The 15942-nt window shown below is 34.1% G+C and overlaps 1 protein-coding gene across 1 annotated transcript in view; it reads left to right on the top strand.

Annotated features, from left to right (window-relative positions):
- Nucleotides 1–15942, top strand: part of ATRNL1 (attractin like 1) — a 691263-nt gene that overhangs the window by 193183 nt on the left and 482138 nt on the right. Inside the window, exon 20 of the mRNA XM_065893763.1 lies at nt 10104–10197. Within this exon, the coding sequence (XP_065749835.1) occupies nt 10104–10197 (94 nt within the window). The remainder of the gene's footprint in view (nt 1–10103; nt 10198–15942) is intronic.

The following is a 15942-nucleotide window of genomic DNA, read 5'->3' as shown; positions in this document are numbered from 1 at the left end:
GTGTCCACATTTAAGTTATTAACATTTTCCTTGTCAGCCAAGCTCCACGCATTATATTAAAAACATATATAACTAGCATTTAATGGTATTTTATTTTATCTAAATAAAAAACCAGGAACAATAAAATAAAACATTTTTATTTATATATTTTATCTAAATAAAATACCAGGAACATTGCTAAGAGCTTTGCTTAAAGTTTTTCATATTCTCCAAAGCATTTTGTCAAGTATATACTATTATGTCAATTTTATAGAGGAGTAAACCAAAGATATAGGCCTAAAGAGTCATGTTAAAGGTTAAGCCAGCAAGTGATGGAACCAGGATTGAAATATGAGCTACCAGACTCTTGTACTCCAAAGCAAGTATGTGCTTACATCTTTGAATCTCAGATATAATCAGTGGTCAGCTCTAATCCATTTCGAAGCCATAATATTGAACTGCCATTGTCTAGTTGTGTCTACCTCTGCCTTAGCTTAGCCCACTGTAGCAGTTTCTAAATAGATCAGCCTCACTTTCTTTTAGTTGATCCTTTATTCTGTATCTAGGACATTCACAATATTGTATTCCTTTTCACCTCATATCAAACCACTCCTTCATATAAACCCAACTCTTTCCCCATTTTTCCTATTTTTGCTTCTCTGGACACTACTGTGCCTCTGGACTCCGTTACTCATTTTTCAAATCTCAACTCAGGAAATTTCAGCCTGAAAACTTGTAATGTCCCTCCTAACTTAAGGCAGTGTTGGCACCTCCATGGTGATAGCCATCAGTGTTTTTGTAAGTCATTGTTCACTTATCTTTCTAAGTAGGATGTGAGCTTCTTGATGAGGAAAGTTTTGTCTTAGTTGGTTTTTTTAAAAAATCATTTTTACATTATCTTTGTGACGCTATTACATAGGTAGTAGTACTGTGCTTGGTATATAGTTAGCCCATTGCTATATTAATATTACTAAGAAAATGTAATATTTGTGTCATATGTTTTACTCATTTTCATATGATCTAAGAGAAAATGTAATTCAGACTTTCTAGCTAGGTGGGTTTCACGTTTCAACCAATATTTTCACTTTAGAGCAAGAGGTAAAAAGTAGCTTACTATTTTTCTCTGGTTGGTTTTTCTTTCTTTTATTTTTCAGTAATAGAGGCAGAAGTGAAGCAATATTGGTTCCAAAGTCTATATTTTATTTTGTTCTAAATGACGATTAGCTTTAATAATTACCAATGGTGCTTCATTCTGTACTCATAACTTATTGAGCAATAATCCAATATTTTGTACATAAACTTTTCATTAAATACTGATGAGAAGTTATATGAAGTTTAGGTAAGGAAGAAAAATGAAATTTATATAATTCCTTTCAGTTTCTAGTTTTTCTAGAGAAGATAAATAGATTATTGGTGTCTGACTTCTCAAAGCTTACCATCTATATTTCACTTCACTCTATTAATTTTGGGGTCATTTTAACAAAATGTGTTATCCTATAAATCTTTTTAGCTAACTTCAAAATATCTATTTCAGTGTACCATATAATTTGTATTTTAAATGACTTTAAGGTATATTTTATTTATTTTTCTATCTGCCAGCAGCTAATTCTTTCAAGTTTAAAGTTGTATTGTGCTTATGTGAATCCCATTGTTGGTAACTGTAGGCATTTGGGTAATTATTCACATAGGATGATTGGTTTTTCTTGAAAAGATAGAGACTAATGTCTTCTTGAGAAATGGAATCATTATTTTACATATTGTTAACAACATCCCTTCTACTCAGAAGTATAGAAACTAAACCCTTAATAACATATGGGAAAAACAAAGAACTCTTCAAATAAAGTTGTTAACATAATGTTATTATTGACCTACAAGTAAAAGACATAAAAGTACATTTTATTATTTATTTTGAAAGTGTAGTAATGTTTAATCTTTTCAAAATTGAAAAGGTCTGTTAATTTTGGGGGGGACATAATTTCACACAGAAAAGTTGTAAGGATATTCAATAAGTTCCCTCAGATTTCTTCTTTCTCTCCCTGTCTCTCAATTAAACATTGCAGACTTGATATCCCTCTATTCCTTAAAGATTTTAGGGTTTATTTTTTAAAAGTTGGGAATTCTCTTAACTACATTATAATTATAGAAATTAGGAAATAGACATTGATGCATACTGTTATTGAACATAGACCTTACCAATTGTCCCAACATTGTTCTTTAGAGCAAAAGAAAATTCAAGATTACTAGTTGCATTGATTTGTGTGTCTCTTCAGACTTTAATTTCTTGAGTCTTTCTTTTTATGTAGTGACATTGACATTTTTTAGGAATACAGGTATTCCCCGCTTTTCAGATGTTCATAAACATTTGGTTAAAGTGGTGTCTGCCAGATTTCTTCACTATAAAGTCACTATTTTATCCTTTAATGAAAAAATATCTTGTAGGAGATACTATGAGACTATGTGAATATCATGTTACTTCTCAAATTTTACTCGCTAGTTTTCTGATTTTTACCAAACATAGGTTTTCTCATTCCATCATTCTTTCTACAATAATTAGTTAGCTATCTTCTACAATGAAAAGCTTTGTCTTCTCTAGTTTGTCTGTCTGTGAATCTTATCTGTGTATTCATCTGTGCATCTATGTATTTATCTATGTATCTATGCATCTGTCTATGTTTCTATCTATCTATCTATTTATTTATCTATCATTCTTTGAGCATTTCCTTATGTTTTGGCACTCTTCTTGAACCTTTCCTGCCCTAACTAGAAGCTGGCATTTCTCAAGCATCCCTGGTTCCTTTACTGGGCTCTTTGCTACAGGGCCATCAGTGTTTATGAATCATCCTAGCAGACAGAACTGGAAAATAGGTGTATGTATACATAACAGACACCAGTAAACTCTCATACATAAGTATAAACACATCAGTGCCCATTTCTGTATCTACCTGTACTCTATAGTAAAATCCATGAGTTCACACAAATACCTCTCATTTCCTATCCCTTACTACAGGGTTCATTCTATCCTTCCTCCTTTCCAAATTTTTAATTTCCTTGACTGACAGCAAATAATCTAACTTTAGTTATTGACAATAAATATATTTTTATTTATATCAATAAAAATATATTTATTTTTATATACTAAAGTTTCATATGTATTCAGTTCTATTTGTAGATCTTCTATGCTACTCCACTGATCTGTTTGCCTATTGATGTGCCAGTATCACAGTGTTTTAATTTTAGAGGGCTTATAAATGTTTGAATGTCTATTAGAACTAGTCCCTCACCTCCTTTTTTTTTTTTTTTACATCTTTATTGGAGTATAATTGCTTTACAGTGGTGTGTTAGTTTCTGCTTTATAACAAAGTGAATCAGTTATACATATACATATGTTCCCATATCTCTTCCCTCTTGCATCTCCCTCCCTCCCACCCTCCCTATCCCACCCCTCTAGGTGGTCACAAAGTACCGAGTTGATCTCCCTGTGCTATGCGGCTGCTTCCCACTAGCTATTTTACGTTTGGTAGTGTATATATGTCCATGCCACTCTCACTTTGTCACAGCTTACCCTCCCCCCTCCCCATATCCTCAAGTCCATTCTCTAGTAGGTCTGTGCCTTTATTCCTGTCTTACCCCTAGGTTCTTCATGACATTTTTTTTTCTTAGATTCCATATATATGTGTTAGTATACGGTATTTGTCTTTCTCTTTCTGACTTACTTCACTCTGTATGACAGACTCTAGGTCCATACACCTCACTACAAATAACTCAGTTTTGTTTCTTTTTATGGCTGAGTAATATTCCATTGTATATATGTGCCACATCTTCTTTATCCATTCATCCGATGATGGGCACTTAGGTTGTTTCCATCTCCGGAGCTATTGTAAATAGAGCTGCAATGAACATTTTGGTACATGACTCTTCTTGAATTATGGTTTTCTCAGGGTGTATGTCCAGTAGTGGGATTGCTGGGTCATATGGTAGTTCTGTTTGTAGTTTTCTAAGGAACCTCCATACTGTTCTCCATAGTGGCTGTACCAATTCACATTCCTACCAGCAGTACAAGAGTGTTCCCTTTTCTCCACACTCTCTCCAGCATTTATTGTTTGTAGATTTTTTGATGATGGCCATTCTGACCAGTGTGAGGTGATATCTCATTGTAGTTTTGATTTGCATTTCTCTAATGATTAATGACGTTGAGCATTCTTTCATGTGTTTGTTGGCACTCTGTATATCTTCTTTGGAGAAATGTCTGTTTAGGTCTTCTGCCCATTTTTGGATTGGGTTGTTTGGTTTTTTGTTATTGAGCTGCATGAGCTGCTTGTAAATTTTGGAGATTAATCCTTTGTCAGTTGCTTCATTTGCAAATATTTTCTTCCATTCTGAGGTTGTCTTTTGGTCTTGTTTATGGTTTCCTTTACTGTGAAAAAGCTTTGAAGTTTCATTAGGTCCCATTTGTTTATTTTTATTTCCATTTCTCTAGGAGGACCCACCCCCTTTTTTTTTTAGCTTTTCTTTTTTAGTGTTTTCCTGACTATTCCTGAATGCATATTTTTCTATGTGATTATTATTATCAATTTATCAAGTTCCATTAAAAAATGTTAATATTTTTGTTGAGATTGGGTTAGATTTATAAACTAATTCAAATAGAACTGACATCTTTATGATATTGGGTGTTTTTTTCAAGAACAATGTGTGTCTTTCCATTTTGTCGCAACTACTTTTATGCCTCCCATGGGTTTTGCATATTTTTTGTTAAAATTTATTCCTAAGTATTTTATCTTATTCATTACAATTATAAATAAGATTTTATATCCTTTACCTGGTTATTGTTAAAGGGCTACTGATTTCTGCATATTAATTTGTTAAATTTATTACCTTACTGAATTGCTTATTGTTTTAATTTGTTTTAACACTGATTCTCTAGGGTTTCCAGATACTATCATATCATTTACAAATAGAGATAGTTTCACTTTTTTTCTAGTCCTTACACATCAATTAACTTTTCATGTATAATTACATTGGTTAATATCGCTAATACAATTTTAAGAGTAATAGATCTATTGGGAAATCTTGCTTTATTCCTGATCTTAGTGGAAGAAAAGCTTCCAGTGTTTTCTTATTAAGCAAGATTCTGGCTATTATATATATATGTGTATCTATAGATATATATAAAAAATATATATACACACACATATACATATGTTTGTGTGTGTGTGTGTGTATTTATGCTAAGAATGTATCCTTGAAATACTATTTTATTGAGTGTTTTATCAGGAATGGGTATTGACTTTTGTCAAAGACTTTTTAACATCTGTGTAGATAATCATATTTTTTTATTTTTAGATTCGATAATATGGTATATTAATGAATTTCTTAATAATGAATCAACCTTGCAATCTTAGTAGTTATATTTAACGGTGTATTTACTGAATACGTTATTATCATTGATGTTTTCAGGTTAGTTTCAGCTTTCAAACCATTAAAAAAGTACATTATGTATTTGAAATTAAAAAGCATATATGGTCAAGAATGTTACATGTTATCTATATGTGCCATCCACACATATATATCGTCTATCAAGAAGTTGAAAGAATCTCAGGATATAACTCTTTACTACTTACTAGATGTATAAATGTGGACTTTTTTTCCATTTCTTTGAGACTATTCTATCAAATGAGTATAATGCATATGGTGTAAAGATTGAACAGGTAATGTGTGTGAAAGTACTTTGGAAATAGTGCAGTCATATATGGTTGCAAAATACTGTTCTTATCACGAACCTACTTCATGTTTTATATTTTTAACGTAATGAATACTCAACGACTTTTTTCAGATGATTTGATTCATTGATAACTATTCAAAACAACCTTTAAAAACAATCTCATTGAAAACATTGCAGATTTAAAAAGAGATGCAATAAAAATTCAATAAATTGGAATTTAAGAATTTGAACTTAAGGCAAGTAGTAATTTTTGGTGGTAGAACTGAATGTGGGAAAAAATGCCTGGTATTTCATTGGTATTGAGGTTTGGTTTGTGAATAGATTCTAATAATATGTGTCATTCTTGCCTCATCTGTAGCCCAGGGTATTAATATTTTGCCCTACTTTTTTAGATGTATGAAAACTTCAGATTAAAGAAATAAGTAAAATTTAAAGGGTTTAAAAACTTTAATGGTAGTCATTAGGCGTGTTCAAGAAATTTATCTTGCTAGAGTTAGAAAATGAAATATGACTAAAGTTATTCTTTTTTTTTTTTTTATTAATTAATTTATTTATTTTGGCTGTGTTGGGTCTTCGTTTCTGTGCGAGGGCTTTCTCTAATTGTGGCGAGCGGGGGCCCCTCTTCATCGCGGTGCGCGGGCCTCTCACTATCGCGGCCTCTTGTCGCAGAGCACAGGCTCCAGATGCGCAGGCTCAGTAGTTGTGGTTCACGGGCCCAGTTGCTCCGTGGCATGTGGGATCCTCCCAGACCAGGGCTCGAACCCGTGTCCCCTGCATTAGCAGGCAGATTCTCAACCACTGCGCCACCAGGGAAGCCCTAAAGTTATTCTTTATCAAAGCTAAACACAAGGTATTAAAAATACAATTCCAGAAGAGTTGGGTTGAAATTTATTTTGGTCAAATATTTTCAGTGCTTATGCTTAACCCTCTTCTATCAAAAAAGAAAAAAACAAAACCTTGTTTGTTTTAAATGAGATTTGTGTTTTGAACATTCAGTCAGAATGAAGAACTGACATGTTATGTGTTTCCAGGCTTTGTGGTTATAGGTCAGGGGTTGGCAATTTTTTTTTTCTCTAAAGCATCAGGTAGTGAATATTTTATTTTTTGTGATCCAGGTACAGGTATGGTTGCTGCTTTGCTGCTGCCTCCTCTTGTTCCTCCTCCTTTTCCTCCAGCTGCACCTCCTTCTTCTTCTCCACAATCCTTTGAAAATGTAGAAACCGTTCTCAGCTTATGGGCCATAAAAAATAGGAAGTGAGGACTTGCCCTCATGGATATAGGTTACTGACCCTTAAAACAGATGGTTAGGGTTTCTCCTCATTTTTCAATATGTTAGATAGCTTTGAAATATAAATCTTAATAGCCCTCTTGGCACTTTATGACTTTCCAACCTGTAACTTAAATCCTTAAAACAGTACCATTTACTTGGCAGTTCCAGTCCTTAAGTTCTAGATTCTTGTTCACCATCATATTCTCCGACTAGTTCTAGAGCAGTGCCTTTCGCCCAACAGCATTCAACAAATACTGGAACAAGGACTGAATAACTGAGTTTCACTGTGCTTTATTTATTGGAGAAAGAATTATTTCTTAATTTCTCATTTACTCTTTATTTAGGCAAATATGGGTGCCCAATATCCTAAGTAAACAAAATAATCTCTGTAAGTGAAATGACACATTTTAAATTATGAGACTTGTCGTCTTTCCAGGAGAAAACAAAATCATACTCTCAGCAACAGATTAATACATGGCAATAGTTGTAATTTTTGAGTTTTTAGTGAGAAAAACCAGATTGCTAAGATATTATTGGTATCAACATTTCATGTTTATTTATATCAAAGGGAAACAGCTATGTTCTGTTTTCCCTTTTCATAAACCACACATGATGGATATTTGGGCTTAGAGCTGTAAATAAAAATATAAGTTTGAAGAATTAATTTTAAGTCATGTGGCTATTTGAACATTTCTCTTTGCCAGAATTCTTACTATATTTGAAACCTAATGTAATATATCTACTAAATATCAAGTATAATTACGCTAGAAGTATATAAAGGAAATTAAGTGGAAATGATCTCCTACCTCCCAGAAGCTGTTGTATTTGTGTGTGACAAATAGCAATGACAGCAATTAAAGGACCGAGGCACATAAACTGACTTCGAAACAAGTACTGCCAATGACTATTTTTTGATTTCCTTTTCTAAAGTATATTCTTTATATACAATTTATTTGAATAACTCTTATAGCATCTGTTTTTCTATCCTTATTGTTGAGTTTTAGTTACAAGTTGATATTGCAAATTTATATTATAGGGAAACAGAAATACCATGTGACCTCATAATGTTCCTGTAATGTATAGCTAGGCTATAAAATCGTCATCATATAAAATTTACCAAACAAAAGGCCACAGTATGATGATTTTATAGGTGCTTATTCAGCATAAAAAGATAACCTCAAACGCTGACAACAACAGAATGATTTCAGTACCGTCATGAAGTATAAATTTTAAACAATTGAATTTAAAATACATTTGTGCCATTTTAGCCTGAAGTGTAGCACCAGAAGGGAATTCTCTCAAAATGAGTTTTCACTAAAAGGTATTTTTTAACACAATATTTTTTCTGTCTCAGAAATTATTAAAACTACTATACATTGATAATTCTTTAAAGAAATGCTGCAAGTGTGACTATTACCTAGTTCTGCCATAAAGGGTAAATAAAAAGTTTACCCAAGTTTTAAAATATTAATGTGCATCATTTGTTTTTTAGTGAAGTTCTGAATACAAGATAGTATTAATGTGAAACGACAAGTTAATATTAAAAGATACCATGGTATATTCATTCACTATTTATGAAATTACATGTTATCAGTATATCTGAGTCCCTTTTTTGCTCATGATAATTTCCTTTATTCCTTGCACTTCTGCATCTTGTCATTCATTTCTAAAATTCTCACATGTTGTGTTTCCATAGTTAATTCTACAAACTTAAAGGAAGATTATACTGATCTATTTAAATAGTCTTTATGAAAGAAAACCCACACTTTTATGTAGAAGTCTCTTTTAGCAAAGAAAGCCTGGCTTCTTAAGTAATCTACCTAATACCAAAATTTATTTTTTATGTGTGTGTAGGGTTGTATGTATTTACTTTATATTAATTATGTGTTTTTTCAAAGCAAATAATCATAAACAATTAATAAGAAGCTTAATGTTCTAAAATATTTTGATCAAAATCAGTGACTCATTATCTTATTTTTAAATGTGTATGAAAATCAGGAATGAAATCATTATTTCATTTTTATCAATAGAATGGTTTAACTAGCTGGTGGTGTGCAGGAACACAGTAGTTCTCATTAAAGGTTTTTGAAAGGGCTGATGACATGATCAGCCTTATCTCTTGAGAATATGTCTCAGGATTGGAGAATAAGTTGTAGCCATACAGAAGGCAGAAAGATCAGTTATGTAATGTATTGGTGTCAGTAAGAGAGCATGAGTGACAGGACTTGAATGATGTGTTATCATAGTAGAAAGGAGGAGGTCAGATACAAGAAAGATCCTGCATGTAGAAACTAAACCTGCCAGCTGATTGGATGTTGGGCACAATAAAGTGTGAGATTTGTGTCCTGAATAATTGGAACGCTGATCTTTAACAAAGGAATGCAAAGTAAGAAAATGAAATGAGTTCAGTATGAACCAAATTGACTATATGTAACTGTTACGCTATGGAATGTTTCAGGTAGTATTCTGGAATACTAAAACTGAGAATGATCTCAGAAAAGGATGATATTTGGGCAAATAAACAGATATGCTTTTTTATACAATATGTAAAATTATATTTTTTTATTGTTGGCAGTGGTAAAAGTAGTGGAAGTAATAGTTGCATTTATTAAGTGTTTGATATGTGCTGGGAATTTAAAATACATTATCTCATTTAATTCTCACTAAGTCCTGAGAGCTCCTTTTTCCTTTTGAAGACGAAGAAACTAAGACTAGTGAGGTTACATAAATTGCCCAAGGTCACATAGCTAGTGATTATAGATGTACATTTTGAAGCTAGATGTACATTTTGAAGCTGAGCTGTTTGACTACAAAGATCTTATGCTCTTTGAAACTCATTTCATTAGGTAGATGTACCAAATTAGAAATGGAAAAAAGTCCAAAGAAGGATGAGATAAATACTTGGATCCACACTAGACTTCAGGATACCCCAATGACTTTGAAGAGTTTCACAAAATTTTTAAATAAGTGAATTTACTTCCCCTTAATTAAAGATAACTTGTATGCTAACCCTAGTTTTTGGATGGCAAGAAGATAATCGATGGTTTACAAATAAGATAATACAGCTTTCCCTGAAATGTGATGCACATGTTTGTGATGGGGAATATTCAATATCATTTTGGTTTTGACTTACAGCTTGTACATGCAGTGGACATGCAAATATTTGTCATATGCACACAGGAAAATGTTTCTGCACAACTAAAGGAATAAAAGGTGATCAATGCCAATTGTAAGTAAACATTACTTTCTAGAACTTTCATGGGTTGAATTTATGCTGTAGAACTAATTGTTATAGGTTTTCCATTTTAAGTTTAATGTTGTGTTAGTTAAGCAACCAGTATTGTTGTAAGCTATGTTTACTTGCATTTTATCAATTTTCATAAAAAATTAAGCCTTTAAAATGACAATTTTGTGGAGCCTTCAGAACAGAGCCCAAAGAATATTTGTCTTCTGTATCTCTCCGATAAAAAGAAACATTCTTATTTTTTCTGGAAAAATATATATCAAACCTCCATTGCTATCTTTATAATTTTTCTCTATATCTTATTAAATAACTGAAGTCCAGTGTTTCTATGCATTTCCTTCTTTTGAATCTTTTATTATTAATTCTGATCATTATAGTCTTTTAGGCCTTGCAAGTGGTTTTTTATACTTATCTTCTTTTTCTCTGTTATTTCATTAGACATGAACCTACTCTTGTTGTTTCTCTGCTTTCAGTAGTTTTATGAGTGGTTTTTGTCTTTTTATAATTTAGTTGTTATTCTCACCTACCTCCAAAAGGAGTAATTTTAAAAAGTAGTTGTTTCATGTTACTTAAATTTTTTTCTTATTCATATTCTTCATATATTAAAATCATTTTTATAGTTTTGTATATATGCACTTACATTTATATTAGGTATAATATGCTGTATGACATAAACCGTACATTCTGATTATAATAATTATATAATTATTTTAAAAATTAATAAAAGATTCTCCAAAACTATATGTAAAAATTTATATCCAAAGAGGTATGTTAGCCATGGAAAATGATCTTTTTGTTTGTTTTTATTTAGAACAATACATTATTTACAATAGAATTATCCTAAACATTTCAAGTTAGATGGTTATATCTTTGACTAGTCACTTAGGTATCATAGGTTTTCAAGAGAAGGTGAGCAGAACCAGTTTTTATTCCTTCTCCATAGTCTCTAAACTTAAAAATGAGGTCAAAGCATAAGATCTTAGGGAAATTCCTGTTAAGGAAGGCTATTTTGTTCTCAGTACCAATGAGATTAAATCAGAGTCCTATGCTTTAAGTCAAAGAGATGCCTCCAGTGTTTTGCAGTGCTACATACTGGTTGTCATAAGTAATGCCAATTTCTTGGGTGTGTGACATGTGCATTTACACAGGGCCTCATGCTTAGAAGGGCATCATGCCTGATTGAATGTTCTTCTGTCGCCATATTAAAATTCTTAATAAATTTTTAACGAGAGCCCTTCATTTTCATTTTGTACTGTTCCTTGCATCTCTCTTCCCCCAATGAATTGTGTAGTAGCTCTTGGTCTTAAGCAACAAATACTTTATTTTTGTTGTGAGATTCCATCATCATTATAAACACTGACAATTTAAATTTGTACTTTACTTTTGCACAAATGGTATAACCATCCATAATAATTATCTGTTATGTGATGCAGTACGTTAGAAACATTTTTGTTTCCAGGTAAGAGAGACAGTATTTTAATTCACTGAACTCATGGACTTCTAAGCTTATATATACAGAGTTAGAGGATTTGGCATATGTATGAAATATTAGAAAAATAAATTATATAGTTCTGAATGGTGAAATTACATTTTGCCCTAGTTATTATAAATGGGAAATTTTTTATAAACAGAAGAAAACTTGGAATACTAATTTGTAGAGGGTATTTTGTGGACAGTTTTTGTAGATAGAATTACATTCATTACTTTTTTGTTTTACTTATTTATTTATATAAGATTTATATTATATAATATATATCATATATTATTTGTATACAAATATAAAATATATTTATAAAATAGAAATATATGTATATTATTTACATATTTATATTAAATATATATTTATATTTGTATAAATATTTATTAATTTAATTTATTTATTTGAGTGTAGGGCAGTGATGACAATAGGGTCCTCATACTTAAAGCAATAATTTCCTGCAGTGTGCTTATACTGGAAAAAATGCTCTCTTTAAGAAGCAAAGCTAGTCACTCAAGTCAGTAAACAATTATAAATGAGTGGTTGCTACTCTTAATGAAGATGACTAACACATAGTTTTTACTTAAAGCTTCTTTCAGGCTAGCAGTGGAGACACTAGCCAAAATATACTATATTAATTTATTATTGATACATTAGTGATTTGAGATTCTTATGAATGAACTCTTTCCTCTTCCCAGGATAATTTCTGTTTGGCTTTAAGTATGTAGTCAGACATCACATCTCATTTGTGTATTTTTCATAACCTCTCCAAATTGAAATTGATTCTCTTCCTATTTACTGATTTTTTCCTTGCATTATCTATGTACTTGCCTGTATCCTTTATTAAGTGAACCTCTTTAGGGACCATTGCATCAGTACTACAATGTAAGTGTTCAATAAATTTATTTAATGGAATAGAATGAAGAAAGTAGTGAAGGAGTACTGAAAGGGAATGATTGATTTATCATGGAAGAATAAGGAAAGTGTGAGCAAAGCATATTTGAGATGGAATTTGAAGGAAGAGTTAAAATTTTCTGGGTATAGAATGTAGTAAACAGAAAGGGATACCACATCAGTAAAGCAAACAAGTAAAAATGATCAATAGCATTTCCAGTTTTTGCTCAAGATGTAAAGAGCTGGAAAAAGCATTGTTCCCACCTTTACAATGAAAGAAAGAAAAGCTGGGCGAACTGCAAATTCATGCGTTTTCTTGAAAGCGTTGGAGAACTGAGATTACAGGGTAACCAAATGACCGAAACTCTAAAGAGAAGCAAGAGCTTTCAGAGAGAAATGAGACAGGAACACTGGCTAACCTGGAGTGAAGCCAGCGGGAAGCTTAAAAGCAGAGTCCAGCTGAGGTGGCTGATAAATTGGTGCTCAAGTGCTCATCGTCAATAGTGTGAAGGCCCTGGGGCCGAGGAATTGGTGGGTCCACACGCTTTTTAGAGTTTTTTTTCATGAACCGCACCAGTTGTTCATGGAAAAAATTGGAGATAATTTCTTGTGGTGTATGCTGGGGGAAGGGAATAGCAGACACAGTGGGCAGGGCTTCAGTATGGGGTCAAAATATTCATTTAAAGGGACACCAAATTATTAATCTTGCCAAGGTAAAGTTCTCATTCTGGCCCTGGCCTAAACACAGTTGGAACTCAAAAATGGTAAGTTAAAAATTAATTTAATGGAAAAATAAACTATGATATAAAAATAAATATGAAATGAGTGAAGTGGTATTCTCTAGGAAAATTGTTTACTTTTGAGGAGCAACATGCAGACTTTAAAGAAAACACACATATTATTTTTGTAAAATTTCTCAATTTACAATGTGAAGGTGACCCATATTTGCATTATGTAAAATATAATGTCTGTCATTTTCAATGTCTGTGTAATGAAGGTCAATAGTATTGAATTGTTTTTTCCTTCAGCCTTCTAACAACCCTACTGATAGAAACTAATGTTCCTCAGTGGGAAATAAAGGGGAAATCAGATAAAAATAGGTGAAAGAAGTTTTGATAAAATGTTGTGGCAGATACTTACGATACATCTTGCCAACTCTCATGGCTTTTAGGGTTTCATCAAGGCTGCAGTGGACAGTTTCCTGTACTTTCCAATATTCCACATAAAGAATGAGAATCGGGCTTCCCTGGTGGTACAGTGGTTGAGAGTCCGCCTGCCGATGCAGGGGACACGGGTTCGTGCCCTGGTCCAGGAAGATCCCACATGCTGTGGAGCGGCTGGGCCCGTGAGCCATGGCCGCTGAGCCTGTGCGTCCGGAGCCTGTGCTCCGCAACGGGAGAGGCCACAGCAGTGAGAGGCCCGCATACCGCAAAAAAAAAAAAGAATGAGAATCTTTGTTTCTCTTTTAGTTCCAAAGCTACTCATTTCTGCCCAGGTGCAACCAGGAAGTGTAAAGCAGTTGATGCCAGTATGGGTAATCCTTGGCCAACGAAGAATGGGAGTTTGTCCTCCATTTCCCACATTGTCACCAATGCTTCCTGAGATAACTCTCCTTGGCAAGTACCCACATCCAAGTCCTTATTTCAGCATCTGCTATTGAGGTTATTCTGACTTAACTGGTCGCTACTGGAAGCAGTTCTAGATAATAGGCCCTCAGCATAGGATTTTATAATTGGATGACTTATCAAATGGCAATAAGCACTACAGTGCTAATGGTGAGTGGGGTAGTGATTATCCTGGTGTGCTATAATAATTATTGAGAATATTAACTGTGTTTGATAGGATAAAGTGTAGGTTGAGGGAGAAGTACTAGTTTATGTAGCAACTTTAGCACTTGAAAGTCATGGGGCGATGGTAACTATGCTTACAAACTTGCCTAGCTTTTGTTAATTGCCATGAAGGCTTAAAGAAGGAGGCTTCTGGGCTTCCCTGGTGGCGCAGTGGTTGAGAGTCCGCCTGCCGATGTAGGGGACACGGGTTCTTGCTCCAGTCCGGGAAGATCCCACATGCCGCGGAGCAGCTGGGCCCGTGAGCCATGGCCGCTGAGCCTGCGCATCTGGAGCCTGTGCTCCTCAACGGGAGAGGCCACAACAGTGAGAGGCCTGCGTACCGCAAAAAAAAAAAAAAAAAAGGAGGTTTCCATCAATTCAAGGCATAATGTGAACATCAGAGGCCCTCATAACAGCATTTAAAGACCCTCATCCTCTATAGCCAGAGAGCAGAATATCTTGAAAATTACGCCCAGGGTTTAATCATAAGGTTGGCAGACTGCAGATGAAACTGAAGGCTCAGTCATGACAATTTACGCATGCCAGAGTCGTTGCCTGATGACAAGGGGTAAGACTTTGAGGCCTACAGTGGGGACACTTATGAGTACGACCTTAGAACCCTGAATCCTAAATTCTCTTGAACACTCCTGACTGGAAGAAGTAGCCCTCTGCCATTTGCTAGAGTAGAATAGCTTCCTTTTCTCTGGACACAGTGCAAAGATTTCACCTGAGGGTTATGCTTCCTAAAAAGATGTCCTCCTCCAGAGTGTCCCCTGCCTCTACTTACTGTCTTCAGATCAGTAAGAAGCATCAGGTCTCAGTGTAGCATGAATGGGAAAACACAGTCTCTGCTATAGGAAGAGATAGCTTATTCACTCAGAAAGTTGCAGAGCCTGGCAAGTATGCAGAGGCAGGAATCAGGAGTGCACAGAGAGGCTGTTGGACCTGGGGACATGGGATATAAGACTGGAGAAGGGAGACTATACTGATACGGCGTCACTCTCCTATATTTCAGGATTTCATATCTTAGTGAGTTTACGTGGAGTTGCTGATGGCTTTTTAAAGTGTGGACATGATGCTTGCCTCTAGTTAGTGAGGTGGGAGTTGCTGGAACTGTCTTGGGAAATTTTGAGCACTGGGGTCAGAAACTCAGGAAGTTGGATGTATTGGAATGCATGTATTACATAATATCAGACTGCCCATTAACTGACTATATTTTCTTGGAGGTCTTCCAGAACACTTCCTTCACTAGGACCATAAAGAGTACAACAGTAAGGGGAGCCCTGGAATCTGTGGAACTCAGTGGTGGCTGTTCTCTGTAGGTCCTGATAGACAGTAAAAATGATTCCAGTCAGCTGGGCTCTCTAGTGACAATGTGTATGTCAGGATTCCAGAACAGTAGAAGCCAGGTGGTGACATTTAACTCTTGAATATAGATATAATTACCTTAATAGTCAGCAAGACCAGATGACCAACAGTGGGTATTGGTCGGCAGGGATATGTGGAAATGCCTAAGTGAGATCGGAGGGA

This window comes from Phocoena phocoena, chromosome 16 (assembly GCF_963924675.1).
Source record: "Phocoena phocoena chromosome 16, mPhoPho1.1, whole genome shotgun sequence".
Lineage (NCBI taxonomy): Eukaryota > Metazoa > Chordata > Mammalia > Artiodactyla > Phocoenidae > Phocoena > Phocoena phocoena.
Note: the sequence above shows the minus strand (reverse complement) of the source record. Positions and strands in the feature narration are given on the sequence as shown.